The following is a 17,184-nucleotide window of genomic DNA, read 5'->3' as shown; positions in this document are numbered from 1 at the left end:
AGACTCCGGGCCACCCATTGCACTGGGGTCTGTATCTGTACCCATACAGTACCCGCCCTTTTTCTTCCTGCACTTATCAGACCTACTCTGCTGCCTTAAACCTAGCACTTGCCAATTGCTGGCTGCACTACCACTGTTTGTTGCCTTTATTATTTATTTTTATTATTCATCTGTTTCTCCTTTGCTTCACACTTTCCACTTCTCCCCTCTTCCATGCACTTTTCCCCTCCCCCTCTCCCATGCACTTACGGGTTCTCAATGTCACTAGGGCCTAGTAAGATCGTTGTTTAATCCTCCCCTGTTCACCTCCATTGCCTTGTCGTGCTCTGAAACACTTGTGTACGAGCGCGATAGAAATACAATATCAATATCAATATCAATGACATCCCCACCCATCTGGTCATAGGTGTGGGGCTATTTCGGATTGTGTGTGGGTAAGACTGTCAGGGGTTAGGAAGGCATAGTAGCATGCAACCTTTTCCAGAAGGCAGTAAAGTGGGGTAACCCCGAAAGAGCACCTTGGGCAACTCAGCGATGTGCAAGCACAATTTTGCTGTTGCAAAATGCTCTATACAAGGCACACACATCACATACCATGGACCCAGCTTCTGCAGCACCCTCCACCAGCATTGAACAAAGCGCAATGAGGTTGTTGCAGAAGACACCAGTTCATCAGCGGTCATGCTCTAGCAAGCCACCCTCAATCTCCCTCAGTCTTCAACAAGCCTAAATGTCTTCCTGGCCCACTGTGCCTAGCAAGTATCAGCCTGACCCACTGACACCATTGACTAACAGGGCCACTATTCCACCTCTAGCACTACAGCCTCCGAATGGTGGCAGTAGAGATCAGATGTAGTGCCATGTCTGGTCATACCCGTCCCACTCAGGGTGACTGCGTCCTGCGCTTGCCATACCTATAGACCAAAGCTACTTCTCTCTGACTCACTCAATGAGGCTAAGGCATGTCTGCGGTTTGCTTGTGGTCTTGTGCAGAAGAGATGTGACCTAGCAGTTTGGGATGGAATATCCCTTTTTTTGGTTGAACAAATCTGATTTGCACATGGTCTTTCCCACTTCTGTAATGGCATGGCAGGTGAAAAACGTAGTCTGAAAGGTTGCCCAGAGCAACGCTAGAGGGTATGATTCATTCAACACCTTCCAACCATCACTGCCATGGTATGTGGACCAGCAGGAAAGAGTTGCCCAAATTTGATCTGGCCTTCCGTTCCAAGACACTTTTTTGCATATGTGCCAGGTGGCAAGAACTAATTGTTGCTTTTCTGTTGTAAAAGAACTCCACATGCCTGCATTTCTGGAGGCTGAGACAGGCCCTAATCACTGCTGCTTCTTGGGGTCTGCTCAGAGTACTTTGCAGGGAATGCTTTCTGGGTGTTTGCTACTTGTCGGGCTGTTGGTGTGAATTATTGGGTCTGCTGATGTGAATTATTGCAAAGTTGTCCTATCATTATCATATGTTTTTTCAGACTTTATTTTTCAAAAGACTATACAGTGGTGCATGAGAGGTATCCGAGGTTTGCTACCTGTGCACAATGGTTGTACTTGACAATTGCTTGGGTTCTTCAATGCCTGCAACCACTTATTCAGTCTTGGTTTTTTTTCCTTCGCTATATTTGGTTTCTTCGAAGAAGAGGTGTCTGAGACTTGATGGTAAATCAGGAGACACAGCTCAATCTTTGGCATGTTCTTCATTGTCCTCTATATTCTAGAAAGTCAGAAGTGGGGAATTTTCAGGAATCGCCTCTTAATCATCATCTCTGGGTTGCTCTTGTTGTTGCTGTGGCGATTTAATCTCCTCTCCTTCATCTGGTGGGTGATTAGCTTACACCTCCTTGTGCCACTGAACTCCATCTTCTGTTGTCTGATAGAAGTGAAACATTGATGCATGCATAATTACATTTTTATTGCACCAGATTCACTTGAGACAGATATCTCTGTTCATTGCAGAGGAAGAGATCTGTGGCTACTGTTTGATCGGCATTGCCAGCGCACAGACCCGCGTACTATCTTGACGTATCCAATGCATACAGCTACTACTGTACAAGGTGAAAAACACCCAACAAATACATTCCTCCCCTAACATATGGAATACATTTTATTTTATTTTATTATTAGGCATGTTATAGCAAAAGCTTTTCACACTGTATCTTAAACAATTTTACACAAATAAAATTCAGTCTCATAAGTAAATGACAATAAATATATCACATTGTATATTTATTATAACGTGCTTAAATAAAATAAAAAGAAAGTAATTAGACTTATACAAATCTATCAAGTTAATAACATCATTCTAAAGTGCTTTGTTGACTTCCAACAAGTTTAAAAACTTCCTCCAGATATCATAAAGTGTAATTGTCAATGCTGGTATGTTACCCATCAGCACCAAAAAATGATGAACTCAAAATGTCATAAGCGATCTGCAGCTAATTTAGGACAGATGGTCAGAATATGCCGAAGTGTCTCTATGGTAACCCAATCATGACGTAATCGATAGATTCTCCAATATTTCTGAATTTGCATTCGAGCACCCATCGCCTCTAAACAAGGGAGTTCATCAAGTCTAGTCATCAGTAAAAATCATATCAATAGGGGACTGAGGTACTTCAGCAGATAATCGTGTGGTGTCCCTTGCTTATAAGTAAACTGGACCAAGGATTGAAGGGAGGAGTATTCAATCACATTTCACTGATTTTTTGGAAAGTCCCAAAGATGGGCCTTCTCTTTGAGACTCGAAATCATGGATTCCCAATCAAAACATTCAAAAAATGTGCTACGTTTTACACTCAGCCAATCTAGTTTTTCTTTTTTTGCCCTTGTTCACTGAGTGCTTCTTCTAATAGAACAATTATAGGAGTGTTTGCTCCTTTTGAATTTGTAACCATAGGCACCCCTGCCTGATTCCTACCAAAGTGTTTAAAGAGTTCAAGTTCAAGTATAATCATGTTCAGGGGAACCCCATTGGCCACGCTGAGAATGCGTCTCAATATGGAGCCTTCCAACTGATCTAACCATCCCATGTTTATTCCGTTCCAGGTCTCTAGGCCGTACAGAATCAAAGGGACAGAACTCTGTTTATATACCATCAAGGGTCCACCTTTGATGAAGCCGCTTCTAGATTTCAGAAAATGCATTATTGCACCAAGTTTCCTATGGGCTTTTAATTCTTTGGCTGACCTTCAAGCTTGCTCCGAATGTTTTATGGAGATAAATCTACTCATCGGTACCCTCAACCAGGATGTTATCTAGTTTAATAATATTAACGGATGCCTAATACTGTTGGAAGACCATCACACATGTCTTTTTAAGGTTTATTATGAAGTCATTTGGAGAGGCATAGTGCACTAGCATATGCATAGATCTGGTATACCAATGTTTGTGTGGCCAAGCAGAATTAAATCGTCTGCATAGGATAATAAAAAGGTACATGACAAGAGGCCCATGTTGGTGAAAAGTTTTTACCCTTATTTCTTGGCATGGGAGGATTGGCCAAATAGAGGGTAAATAACAGGGGTGCACGAATGCATGGAATACTGCAAAAGATTTAAACAAGTTAATTTTATTAAACTCCACTCCACAATAGGCAAACAGCCTAAGGCTGTTCTGCTCTTCTCCTCCGGTCACAAACTGTAAGTGGGGTTTTAAGTGTGTTGGCCTTCATCCTAATCTTCCCAGTGCTTTGGCCTTCTCCAGCTACAAAATCCAAGTGTGCCTAACTTCTTGCCCTCTGGCTACCAAATGCGCATGGGGTTCTCCTGTGTTGGCCTTCTCTTGTGACTACTAAATAAATGTGCAATCTCAGTGCTTTGGCCTTCTCCCTGTCAACAAAATACATGTGGGGTTCACAGTGCATTGGCCTTTACCCCCTCCTAGATTTTGCCTATTGGCCCAACGCTGTTCTGGCCTTCGTCTCCCCAAACTAAATGCATATGTGGCTCTCCGTGCTTTGGCCTCCTCCCATGCCTAGTGCATGCATGTGTACTTCTCATTGCTTCCCACGTCTACTATATTAACATGGAGTTCTCAGTGCTTTGACCTGCTTCTCTGCATACTAAAAGCACTTATGATTCTCGGCTCTTTGGCCTGCCTTCTATTCTGCATACAAAATGCACGTGGGGTTCCCAGTGCTTTGGCCTGCTCCACCTTAAAAATGCAAGTGCAGGTCTCACTGCTTTAGTCTTCTCCTCCACCAACTAAATGCATGTTGGGTTCGCACTACCTTGGCATTTCCCCCCAGCTACAAAAATCATGTGTGCCTAACGGTGGTCAGTCAAAAGGCCGAAAACAAAATCTCGAATGACAAAAAGCACGAAACAAAAATCTCGAAAAAAAATATATCGAATTTTTTATTTATTTATTTATATGTGTTTTTGGGGTCAGGTAAGTAAAAAAAAGGGGTAAAATAAAAAAAAAATGAAAAAGGGGGGTTGGGGGGGGAACCCCCCCATTTTGAAAAAAAACGCATTGAAAAAAAAATTCGATATTTTTTTTTTCGAGATTTTAAATTCGTGCTTTTTTTTCGAGATTGTAGTTTCGAGATTTTGACTATAAACCGTGCCTAACATTTCCTTGGTATTGCTCTCTGCCTACAAAATGCATATGGGTTCTCATTGCTTTGACATGCCTCTCCATCTGCTAAAAAACATGTGGGCCTAACACTGCTTTAGTCTCACTGGCTTGTTGCTCTACCCCTGCACCCACAAATCATATGCCTTATCCCTCCAACATTTTACCAAAATACCCTACCTCTACCTATGGCCTAGTATCAAATTAATTGTATTCTAGACTACACAATTACTAATCCTAAATTACCATCATCAACCATTCCCTTTCCTCACTAGCCAGAGCTGTCCCTACCTCTTCAGACGCCAACCACTTCCTGTTCAGAGTTTCTATTCGCCTGCCTTTGTTAGATACAAGGTCGAACTCTGCAGAACCTCTTATCTCGTGCCTTTGTAAAAACCCAGAAAGTTCGACCAGGCTGTACCAATGGAAATACATTCTAGGGGTTCCAGTTTTGTATGAACTGTCCAATCCGTGTATATTTCTAGACTGCCTAGAAGACGTAGAGACTTGAGACTTTTATGTACTACCAAATATTTCACCTCAAATTCTGAAAACGCATCAGGTATGGAAAGCATAAAATTGGATTAAAATGCAGGTTGTGTGCTTGAATCAAATTGCCCACGCCTTATTGGAATAGTGTGCGGGAGGTAATATTTTAACGTGAAAGTCAGACTACTTTTGTGAGTCTGGATTTTCAGAGCTACTCAGTGATAACAAATGTCGCTAATTCTTTTCAAAGATACCAAAGTTTTAATTATTAGGCTTTGTTGTCATTGATAATGTGACATATTGATAATACGATTTAGCCAAGATTTGCTTTTTGATTTTTCACATGTGGCCATACAAATCCTGGCAGGCTCATGCACAGCAACGCAGAGGAACTGAGACTCCTTATGTTGTTTGGCAATATTTCGGACCAAAATACCATCATTTACCATCCCTGGCACTTGGGCTGGAGGATGGACTGCCTGATCATGAGCGGCTTAATGGCAGAGTTGATCCCCATTCATGTTTGGAGTTGGTAGGACTCCTTGGGGATTTCGAGTAATGATCATGTCTGCTAATTCTGCTGGCAAGAATGAATTCCTCACATTTTGTGGGGGTAAAGTGGAGAGAAGATTTATGCCGGCGGAAGTTCTTCCTCTTCACCACCAAAGTTGGATTTCGGTGGTGCGGAAATGTGGTGGTAAAGTGACAGTTATTCCAAAAGCTTCACTTTTTCCTGCAGCGCCAAACTCGTATTGAAGCCCAACATGCCAAATATCCACTTTTCGCCATATTGAAAGAGAGCTGCTTACTTCTTTTGTGCCACTTTCGGGCTAGTCAATTAATAATTAAGCCAAGGTTATTGTTAGATTGCTTTAAAACTGGACACATTTCTTCAACTTTGAAAAAAAACATTTGACTTCCAAACCGTAGAGATGTAAACTCGTGGCTAATCAGACGTGTTGGTGCACCAATCAAAATTCATGAGTAGGGCTTACTTTTGCAGCCAGCAGCCACTGTACTCGCTGTGGGCTCTGCATTCTGGCTCTGCTGAGAAGGGAATGGCCATTTGCACCAAGTGCTGCTTGCGGTTTCTTTTGATCCTTTGTAACATCGGGTCCTTCGTTGCTTACATCACTCTGCAGGCTGCCATTTCAAGTACTCTGCAATCCTTTAATGCTTTCCTCCAGTCAAGGACCCCTGGACAGTAATTTACCACGAACCACATAATTCTGCACTTCCGTGGCACTTGCATTTCCTCCATTACATTTTTATCATTAGAAGAGCAAAGTGCAAAACAAACTCCCGTTAAATCTGGTGGATCCAGTAGGTTTGCTGTACACACCACAATTCAAAGAAGTGTAAGTGCCTCCCACAAGTTACCCTTTCTGGAGGCATTGTTTTCTAGAATCCGCCCGCAGGCACTAAAAGCAGGTGGATTCCATGTGAATTCATTGGTTTTATGCCAGCATAAAATTTTTTGCAGGTGGTGTGGGAACGCAGTGAACAAACGGTCATCCCTTTCCATGACCAACTTTGCCTGCAAACATTTTGAAAATGTTTCAGAGCATAAAAAAGGTTTTGAAATCTGGATAACACGTTGGGGCTCATTTTCGAATTCTCCAAAGATTCCATAGAGGGGACATATTAAATTTGCACTTTGGTGCAAACAGCTCTCCTCCATGTCATTTTCACCTTTACACAGGGGAGTGCAAATGAAGGGAGCAATAGGTGGAGGCAAAATCCCTTCTGCACCTCCCTTTTGCACTCTGCAGTGCAAGTTGAGTAAATAGCATCTGCCATTTACACATGGCAGGCAGCGTTTACAATGGATTCCGTGTGAATGCACAGCCTTTATATAAGTGTGAAAATGTCATGCTGGCGTTAAGGCGGTCGCCATACAAATACGTTAAAATATTGCACGCATTAAAATCCTCACCCATTAATTTTACTCCATGCCATCACCAACACGAGCCCCACTGTGAGTAACTCTGTCTTACTCCTGACTTATTCTTGACGTTCTAGTAGTACGTCAGAAAAGTCAGATTTACTTTTAACAAGGGCTAGAGATTGGTACTTGCGAATCGTGCTTTTGCCTCTGTAATAATAGTTGTATTATAAAGACACTACATTTAAATCTTCGTCTGTTAATGATTTATTTCCAAAGATCAGAATTTGGAACTGGTGACGCAGCTTGCCGCTTCATTGACTTTAAGTGGACATAGCGCACTCACGAGGGGTCAGACCCATAGACTCTTATTTTCAGACTTACAGATGTACTTTTAGTTAGTCTGTGAATCAAACAGCCCTACGCTGGTGTAATACAAGAGTAACTTAGAGGTAGTCATAGTCAATTCTTTGCTAATTTACCCCACTGGAAAGGCATTAACTGTTGATTTTGAAATGTTTGAATTATTATTTCACCTTGTAAGAACTGAGTGACCATAAAGCATAGTTGTGCAAAAGGATCAAATGGGATCTCAGAATGTGTTCAAAACAAGGCGAGGACAGGTTACAAAAACTGGGCTAGGCTGTGGCAATTAAAATCCTTTTGTTAAATGTTATCTCTTCATTCATTCTGTCATTTGTAAAGCGCCTTTCACCATAATTATGGTCCCAGGGTGCTGTTGGCTGAATGCCGGAGTCCACATTTGGGAGAATTAGGAGGTGCTATTATGCAAGTGTGCATTCCAGCCATTAAAGGTATGTGAGGGTGGCCAAGACCCTGGTAGTCACCATGTCTGAATGGCGTGTGGTTGTGCGCAGTGGAGGTAAACTATGAACTAAACAGGGGCGGGTAGTGTTTAAAGGGGATAGAGAATTATGTCAGACGCTACAGTTCAAATTGTTGTCTTTAATGGTAGCTTCATTCTTATGGCAGAGGTGTTGTGCAATAATGTTTGTGTTATGTGTGAGTGCAGGGTGTGTGGAATGAGCCCGTGCCTTTCGCGAAGTCACACAGGTGCAGTGTGCGAGGGGAGAAAAGGGGTTACAAACAACAATGTCTACATCCTGGGCTCCATCTGTGTACAAAGAGCAGGTCTACGCTTCACAGATGAACTACGTGCTGAATTAATACATAATGCAGGGGAAAATGGTGACAAAGTGCGGTTCCCAAGAACAATAAACACCTGTTATGCTTATTCATGAGATGATTTATTATTCCAGCCATGGGGCAAAGCAAATACAAAGTTGCAAGCTCCTAGCCAGCCATAAAAAGTCACTTGCGAGCCCAACTCTATGTGTATGCAGCACACCATTTCTTACTCTCCAAGAGTCAAACATCGTTACCCAATGGCTAGGGGTGTGTGCACATTTTGCACCCAGATCGCAGCACCTACGGTGGTGTTTAAATGGGCAATATGCTCTCACACAAAGGGATAGTGATCCTTCCATTACTTTCTCACAAGCGAGATCCGCATGGTCACAGCTTCACAGATTACCTTCAGAGGGCTGACACATGTCAACTTTGCAACATTGATGGCTCCATTGCCCATCGACCTGCGTGTGAATGGATGCCCAATAATGTTGCATTCGGAAAGTTACCTCTAACAATGGGATGTATTCCATCTTTCCTACTCTACAGATCCCTGCATATGGGTAATCTCTCTTCATTATTTTACCAGTCAACCTGCAAAACTTAACAACCATTATATGCAATATTTGTGTGCGATTCAGTGGAGCACAATAGCATTTCCGTACAATGTAGCACAACAATCTCAATTTGCCCCACCGAGGGCAGTTCATTTACTCAGGCCGCTGGAGCAACGCTGTTTATTGTCTGCAGGATGGACTGTAGCCTTCAAAAATACAACATATTTCGTTTAAGAGAGAGAGGAGAGCTTGCAAAGCAGACAATGTGTTCCAGCCCACTCGCTCTCTGGCACCTTGCAGAGGGCCAAGTGGTCATCAACACCCTTAGCTGTCTCTGCCAAAAGAAGACAATCCTGAACTCACAGGTGAATCATTGAAATGCCACTAGCAAGCATTGCTCTAACGCGCAGGCCGAGTTAAGGCGCGCACAGCGTGGATACTGATCTCCTTACCTCCAGCCCTAGAGATGCAAGACTAGTTTTGAGTAGTGGGGTAGTGGAGCTCCTTGGAAGTCTGCTACTGTGCCTCTTGACAGAATTATCTTCTAGTCGTTTCACAGAGAAGATTAGATCTGGGGTCATCACACAGAAAAGGTCAAATCCAGAGGCGTGCTTTACCACTGAAGGGAAATCACAGCACCAACGAACCCTTGAAAATTGCCACAAATGCAGAAATAATGTATGATTGGATCCGCGTCCAGGACCTGCTGTTTACTTGCTCCTCAATCGTTTGGACATTGATGAAGGACTACAAGGAGGGGAGTATTTAGCTGTATCCTTTCCCCCATCATCCTGCATCCATCTTTTTACACTGGGCCATCGTCCCTAATGTCAGCAAAGTACACAGTCGGTGCCAGGCTCCTGACCATGGGGCCAAAGAAAACGGAAACCTTGCGGAAACAGCAGATTAATGCTCACCTTTAGACCGTTGCTCTCTGAAGTCACTATATAGCCCCTCTTTTTTTCATGGAATGAAGTATTGTGGTGAGAGGGTTATGTAACATAAATGCTGGCCGGATACCTCAGCTGCAAGACGGGGGACTTGTAACCTACTCCTTTCACCCCTATCTGCAATCAATCCCAGGCCGAGGTCTGCTCAGCCCTTTACAGTTCACAGGTGGATTTACATGAATATCGATTATTGGGAATTATTGATTGCGCCTACCTAAAACTCTTAGAAATCTACACCAAGACATGAAGTGCTGTAAAAAAATGAAGTGTCATTTAACCTTAAGCAGAGAAGACAAGGGTCCTCATTGGGGGTTGGTCTGTATTAGGGGTGCTAATACCGACCAAACTGAATTACGGTTACTGGTGATTCTTTGCCCAATTAGTGTGTTACTCCCCATTCCGGAGGGCCATAGGGCTTCATTGGGGGATTGCCGTATTACCGCTGGTGGCCAGACCACCACTGTCAATACTGCCATATCACTGCACTGAATACCTCCATGCATATGCCGGAGATATTAACCCTGCACAGGTGTACGCACGCATAATGAGGTGGGCTGAAAAACCAGGTGGTAATACTGTTACTGCCCATTTCTCAGTTACCGCCCAAGGATTTTTCCTTTGGAAAAAACCTCAAATCACCCCAACTAGCCCATCTTCCAAAGAAACCTCCAAGTGTATTATAATATAACGGGCTTCCAGGGAAATGCCTCTGTGGGCATCGCTAAAGCATCATCATTGACATCTCGTAGGAGCAATGCTGTGGAGAACTGTCAAGTGCCACACACTAGCATCACATTATTTGCCCAGTAGTATTACCAACAGTTTGCACTAGTTCCCTTCATTCTTTGGCATTGCACATTTGACAATGTAAGGGTTGCTGTGTACAGATCTTGTCCAAGATCATTTTTCTGTAGAAACATATGCTTAGTCTATTGCTCTCCAGAGTTAGAGACACACTCTGGGAATGGAGTCCAGAACTATAGTCCGTCCAGGGTCCACAAGTCTGTATCAGATGGTATAGGTGGGGCTCAAAACGGGGGTTTTCCGGCTTCAGCTCTGGCATGCCTGTTTATTGTGTACACACGATAATGTGCAACCTGTCATGTTGCAGGGAGCTTAAACTGAAGTGGTGGGTGCAAATGTATTTCTCTTTTCACAAACATGCGATCTCATGTATGCCTTTTTTACATTTATAAAGTGCACTAAACCCTGGGGCATCAAAGCGCTGTTACAGTACAAGTTACATGCATGAAATAACACCAGGCAAGGCTTAAGCGAAGAGGCAGGGTTTGAAGGATTCCTGGAAGGTCCAATATGATTTTTAACATTCATTTGGAATGAGCACAATAACATTCTTTTGTTTGCAGTTAATAAAAGCACGCTTCCTTATTATAACCGATTTCCTCTCATGCCTTAGGTGTTTATTTAGCTTCATGTCTGAGAACCACTGCAGTGTTTAATTGAGTCATGAGAACTGCTGAGCCAGTGATCCTGAGCAAGGCCCCAGAGGTGTCATGAAGGTGAGGACTTGAGCAGGTAGTAATGGAACCTTACAGCTACGCGTGAGACAGAAGATGGTAGGATCCTTCAAGAAATATTTGAATTGTGTGATCAGTGCTGCAGAGACATCTGCATCGATGACCGACTTCTGGGCCTATTCAGCAGGAACTGGACAGGGGAAGGAGCCCCCACTTAGGTACTCAACTGTAGGTTTTGATTCTGAGTTTCTTCATTCGTTTCGGTTTATAATATGGTCTGATATGGCAATTGTAACGCGCCTGTACACAGGTGTTTGAGGGCGTGGTCGTGACCAGTATTGGTGGAGTTGTGGTGGGTGGTGCAGGATGTTGCAGGATTGTCCTAGTACCTTGAACATGTGGGTCTGTAGCCTTGTCATGCAAGACAATAAAACGGTCTCTTTGCTACTACCAGAATCATGGTGTGGGCCTATCGTCTGCTTGAATACATTGTTTTAATACCCATGTCTGCTCATTATAGTTGGGGAAACGATACTTACCCTTTTTAGAAATGCTCTGCCATTTAACATTTTTAAGGAAGGTATCCAGTTAATCTAATTAAATGTATGGAATCATGTACCAAATTTTATTTAAAAAGTAGTCATGGGCAGCACCATGAAGAATATCATTAGAGCACATGTGAAAATGCAAACGTGCCCCCAAAAGTACTCCTGTTGAAATCCGCTTTAGAATGTTTCTTTGCCATGGACATGCCCACTTGATTCAAATATTGCCAACATTAATGTGCATCTGCAGCAAACAAATGGTATCTGCGATTGTCTACTTCTGATTCAATTAAATATTATGGCATTCTTATCCCGAAACATGTAAACCAATATGATCAATAAGAACAATTTCTTATACCAATATGATCAACAAACTTTGATACCAGAATGTAAGCCAACACATGCTTCACAGCTCCAAGTGATGTTAGTATTGGGAAAGGGTGCTCAGCAAATCAGGTGGCCAAGAAAACACGGTGTACCGCCCTCGTTTTCCAGCCACCCGAAGCCCTTCTCAGGGTGCTGCCATATGGATTGTGGGGAGGCAACAGGGAGCCCCCCTCTGTTGTCCCCTGAGACCCCCACACCTGCAAGTCATCCCACACTCTTCTTCCACCCTCTACCAACCTTCCTTCTTACCTGCTGTGGATCGGAGCACAAAGCTAAGTCCCTTTTCTATTTGCTATGGCGGTGGCCATTTTTTTTAATAGGAAATTGGGCTCGAGCAAGGCGAGCGGAGGCCCTCTCCTGTAATAAAAGGAAAATCTATTCACACCCCAAATGAACATTAGTGGTGGGCAACATGGCCGGTAACGTGAGACTGTTACCTTGCACTACGCACAGTGCATAGGGCTTCGTGTAAAGGGACCTAGTGAGCGGACAGAGGAGGAAGTGGGGACTGTAAAAGATAGTGATGGGGTGAGGAGTGGAGGCATGGGGTAGTGGGACCATGCAGCAGAAGGGGAGATGCAGGGGAACCACCTGAAATGAAGAGGAGGAAAGCGGGAGGCATAAGACCGACCTTTCGGAGGCAGCTTTCACAGACTGGCTTCCACAACATTGGTCTTATGTGAGTGGTCTTCAGACCAAGTGCCCATGTTCCAGATATCTATATGAATGGTCCATCCATTGCTGCAGTGTGTCCCATGCAGCATCGCCACAATGCTGCTCTTTTTTTCCGTTTAGGAAAGTATGATCATGGTGATAGTAAGACACTTATGATTTCACATTGGATTATTTTCAAATTGATAAGCATTGACTTTACTAAATGATACTTTTTATTGACTATCATTGTCTCTGCAGAACCTATTCTGTCCAACCACTCAGGTGAAATGTATTCATTTTGGAACCGCGTAGGCCCTCACTTCTGAAGGGGAATCTCTGTTTCGGTCTGCTACCCTCAGAGAGCGTGAATGACTTCAGCAGGCCATTGTTCACTCTGTGTTCCAGAATGATTCTGCCGAATTTGGTAGGGGTTGCCTATAGGGGCTTGTCCCAATGCTCTCACTAGTTGAGGACTAGGCAGAATCCTCACTGATTCCTATAATTTCTCACTCCTATTCTTTGTTGTGATTTGGAACTCATACTACCACAAATGAGAGCATGACCTACTGAGTGTTACTGATGAAACAAGAGTAAAACATCTATGTGCAAATAACAGCAATAAAAATAAAGTTGCAATCAAACCTTGGCTTCAGTTCTCCATGTGTGTAGGATGACCACGCAATACTGGACTTCTCCCAATACCTCCCGGGGGCAGTCACCGTGGGCTTAAAGTGTTTGGTCTTGGGGTGCGTCCTATCTAGAAATATGTAACAACACTGGGTTACGAAAAGCCCTCATGTAAAAAATGGTTACAAGTAATGCTCTAGCTATAGGGGGAGGGACTAGCAAATTCACTTACTGTCACTATCAGCTACGTTTACCCAGATTTTCCTCAGGCCATAAAGGCTTGCATTCTGCGACCAATACAAGACATTTGCCCCAGGCACTATTCCTTCCGAAATTGATACTGAATAACACTCGGCTACTCCATACCACACACCTCATTCAGTAATGCAATGCACTCAAGTAACACTAACAGTCCAATGATGAGAGTATTTCAGTGTTATTTTATTTCAATACACAAACACAATACAGAAGGACTTGTGAAAATAATGTCTTTGAATTCTTCATGAAAAGAAATTGACAAATCATTTTTACATCATAAAACAATATGTTTTTGGAGATAAAAATCACACTTTTCAAAGGAAAGTACAATTACTGCACCAAAACCAATACTCATTTATGCATATAGACATAGCATAATTATTTTCAACGTTTTTGCATGGGATTTTATTTGTTTCAATTAGACAAATTAATCACGCATTTGATTTACGTATAAGGAGCCCATAGGTTCCCACTTAATAGCGACACTCATTATTGGGTGAATAGGTTTCTGTGGTAGGTTGAAGATCAGATTGCTAAATAAAGAGCGGAAACAAGGCAATCAACTCCTAATCAATTAGTTTTTCATTCACACCGGCATAATGTGGAAGCAAGAAATGCCATACCACAGATCCACAGCAACACAATGAATTGGGCCTGGCTTTACATTTCTATGTATTTATGTACGTGAGAAGTCTATGGACCTCATTACAAGTCCCTCGAGATCCCACCGGTAATTCTGGCAGGATAACGTGAGACTACTTTAACGTCTCCGCCGCCTGATATCCCAGTATTACCGGGGATATTACGGGTGGCAGGGACGCCAGAAAATCCACATTCCAATGGGATGCCGCAATCACAGGCACCGGTAATACCGGTGCCTAATACCGGTGCCTGTGATTGCGGCAATTGTCTGCCGGTAGGAGCCTGAGCTACCGCCAGGTAAGGCCTGCCAGTAGATCACAGACTCTACCAGCAGATATTGAGTTTCCCGGTGCAGACCGGTGCTGTTATTACCTGCACCATATTTCCATACCGGCAAACATGTAATGAGCCTCTATGAGTTACGAATTTCTCTGGATATTATTTCCATACATCCACCACATAAATTGCAGCAACAAATTTAGTGATGATGTTGTTGGGCCACGAGTGATATTAGGGGTCTCCCATGATGTTGTGGGGCCTGTCTGCCTATCCTTACACATGCTTTTCAGCTTTAGTTTTTGTGCAAGGTCAAATTCCTGAGGACTGTGCCGAGAAATTAGGGCCTGTTCTGTTAGGCTGTTAATTACCATTTTAGCTTTAGAATTGGGCACCTATTCATTCTGTCGACCCACCATGTCTGCTTCAAATTCCCACCTCCCTGCGGCCACGTCTGTCTGTTTCCATCCTTCTGGCTGCCATCTCACAGAAAACTGCCAGCAGATGCAATTTGACCACCAAAAAGAGGAACCAGCACCAGTGAGTTTAGGCGCCATGAAAAAGGAAATAAGGTAATGTAGCCCGTGGCTGTGTGGGCTTGTCCTGGCTGGCGGAATGTGTTGTCTGTAATGTAGCCCGTGGCTGTGTGTGCTTGTCCTGGCTGGCGGAATGTGTTGTCTGTAATGTAGCCCGTGGCTGTGTGTGCTTGTCCTGGCTGGCGGAATGTGTTGTCTGTAATGTAGCCCTTGGCTGTGTGTGCTTGTCAGAGCGATTTGTTTTCGGCATGAACTGATACCGAAATTCAGCTCAGCTCTCCCAAGCTTTGTAAATGTAGGCTACAGACCAAAGCCATGCAAACTCTTTTGTCTCTTTTCTGGCCTTCTGCTAAAGCAAAGATATATTGTTAGCACAATCTCTTGGGCTCTGGCAGCTTGAAGGGTGGATTTTTAAGGAAAATGGCTAGATAGTGATCAGGTGCTAGGCTGATGGGGCCCAGTACAGTATTTGTCAGGCTAACAGGATTTGCAACGATGAACCTTGGAGGCTCGTCTGGGTGCATCAACTATTTTAGCCCTGGTGGGGACTAAGACTGCTCTTGGTCTGCCTACTCTAGCCATGAGAAAAGGGTATTTGTGTTTAAATATCCCTGGGAACACTCTTAAACTCAAAGGTTCTCACTTCCCACAACCTACAGCATGTCAGGAGAGGTGTTTCTAGGCAGCCCTTCTATGTTGGCATTCCATGATCTTTGCTGAGTAGCCATATATTTCATTGATGGGCAGATTCCTAGTGTTCTTGTAACATTTCTTATCTGTTTTATGTGAAACATGGGGATAACCCAGTGCTCGCACTTTTTCTTACCTCTTTCTAATTCTTCATCAGTTTTCTTTTTTAGCATGTTTTTTTTTCTGTTGCTTGAAACTATCCCCTGTTAAAATGTCACCATCGTGAATGTGCACTGAGATCTGTTTGTAAGTAGGGAGGACCACCAATATGGGCATGTTCTTTGACAGAGGCGCAGCATTTCTACCGTCATTATTGGGAGAGCCAACATGACTGTTCTTATGTGAAGGGGTCCCGCATTGCTGCAGCCAGTATGAACATGTTTTCTTACAGTGGCATAATATTGTTAGTGGCATTATGTGCAAAGCCAACAAGATCAGTGTTCTGACATGGGCATAGTGAGCTACATTAGTGCAGTCAGCATGGACATCTTCTCCTATAGTGGAAAGGTATTTTTACTGGCATTACGGGCAAAACCAACATGAGTGTGCCTACTTGTGGATACCAGTCTACATTGATGCAGCCCATCTGTGCTTTTTTTTTCTTACAATGGCATTGCATTTTTATTGGAATTATACACAAAACGAACCTGATGAATGTTCCTAGATGGGGATACTGGCCTACACAGGTGCAGTCAGCATAGCTATGTTTTCCTATAGCATCATAACTGACATAATGTTCAAATCAAATATAAGTATGTTCTTACATGGGGTACTGGCCATATATTGGTGCAGCTAGCATGGACATTTTTGGGTAAAGGAAGCATAAGAATATTTTTTAAACTGACATATATTGTGAGCAGAGGGAAAAGGCATCTTAAAAATGCATCGAAAAATGTTTCTTTACGCTGTTGGTGATGAAGCATCTAATTGATTTTTTCATGTATTTCACTACAAAACGATTGGAAACTGTGGCTTTTTGCCCACTTTTACCCCTGGAAGTGTGTTGTAAAGCGCACCATTTTAACCCATTAGTTAAAAAATATTCTCTGGGGGAGAACCCACTCAAACCTGCTTTATTGGTTGAGGCTCCCTTGCTACACTCATTCACTTGCGCACCATCATGGGATATATTTACAGCCCCCCCCCCCAATCAAAATATTCACTTGCCTCCACCACTACAACACTCCTTTCCTACAATTATTTTAAACACAATATTTCTCATATTCAAGGTGAAAACAATTAACTAAAATGACACCCTGTCGATTAATTTTGGTAAACAGTATGGATGTGCACTACTAATATTCTGAGAGAGCATTTCAAATGACCGCCAACTTTCCATGCCGTCCGGTGTATTGGTAACTTTTTCACTTCATTAAATAACCACATACAATGACCAGCGGATGTGTAAAGCTAAAATAAGCAGTCACACCACATCATATAATGGCATAGAAACAAACCACTCATCTGGAGCAGATGC

The 17,184-nt window shown here is 43.1% G+C and overlaps 1 protein-coding gene across 1 annotated transcript in view; it reads right to left on the bottom strand.

Moving 5' to 3' along the window:
- Positions 1-17,184, bottom strand: part of LOC138510328 (uncharacterized) — a 746,277-nt gene that overhangs the window by 675,280 nt on the left and 53,813 nt on the right. Inside the window, exon 3 of the mRNA XM_069625883.1 lies at positions 13,321-13,435. Within this exon, the coding sequence (XP_069481984.1) occupies positions 13,321-13,435 (115 nt within the window). The remainder of the gene's footprint in view (positions 1-13,320; positions 13,436-17,184) is intronic.

Source organism: Ambystoma mexicanum, chromosome 6p (assembly GCF_040938575.1).
Source record: "Ambystoma mexicanum isolate Mex_15411 chromosome 6p, UKY_AmexF1_1, whole genome shotgun sequence".
Lineage (NCBI taxonomy): Eukaryota > Metazoa > Chordata > Amphibia > Caudata > Ambystomatidae > Ambystoma > Ambystoma mexicanum.
The sequence above is the reverse complement of the archived record's forward strand: the minus strand, read 5'-3'. Positions and strand labels throughout refer to the sequence as shown.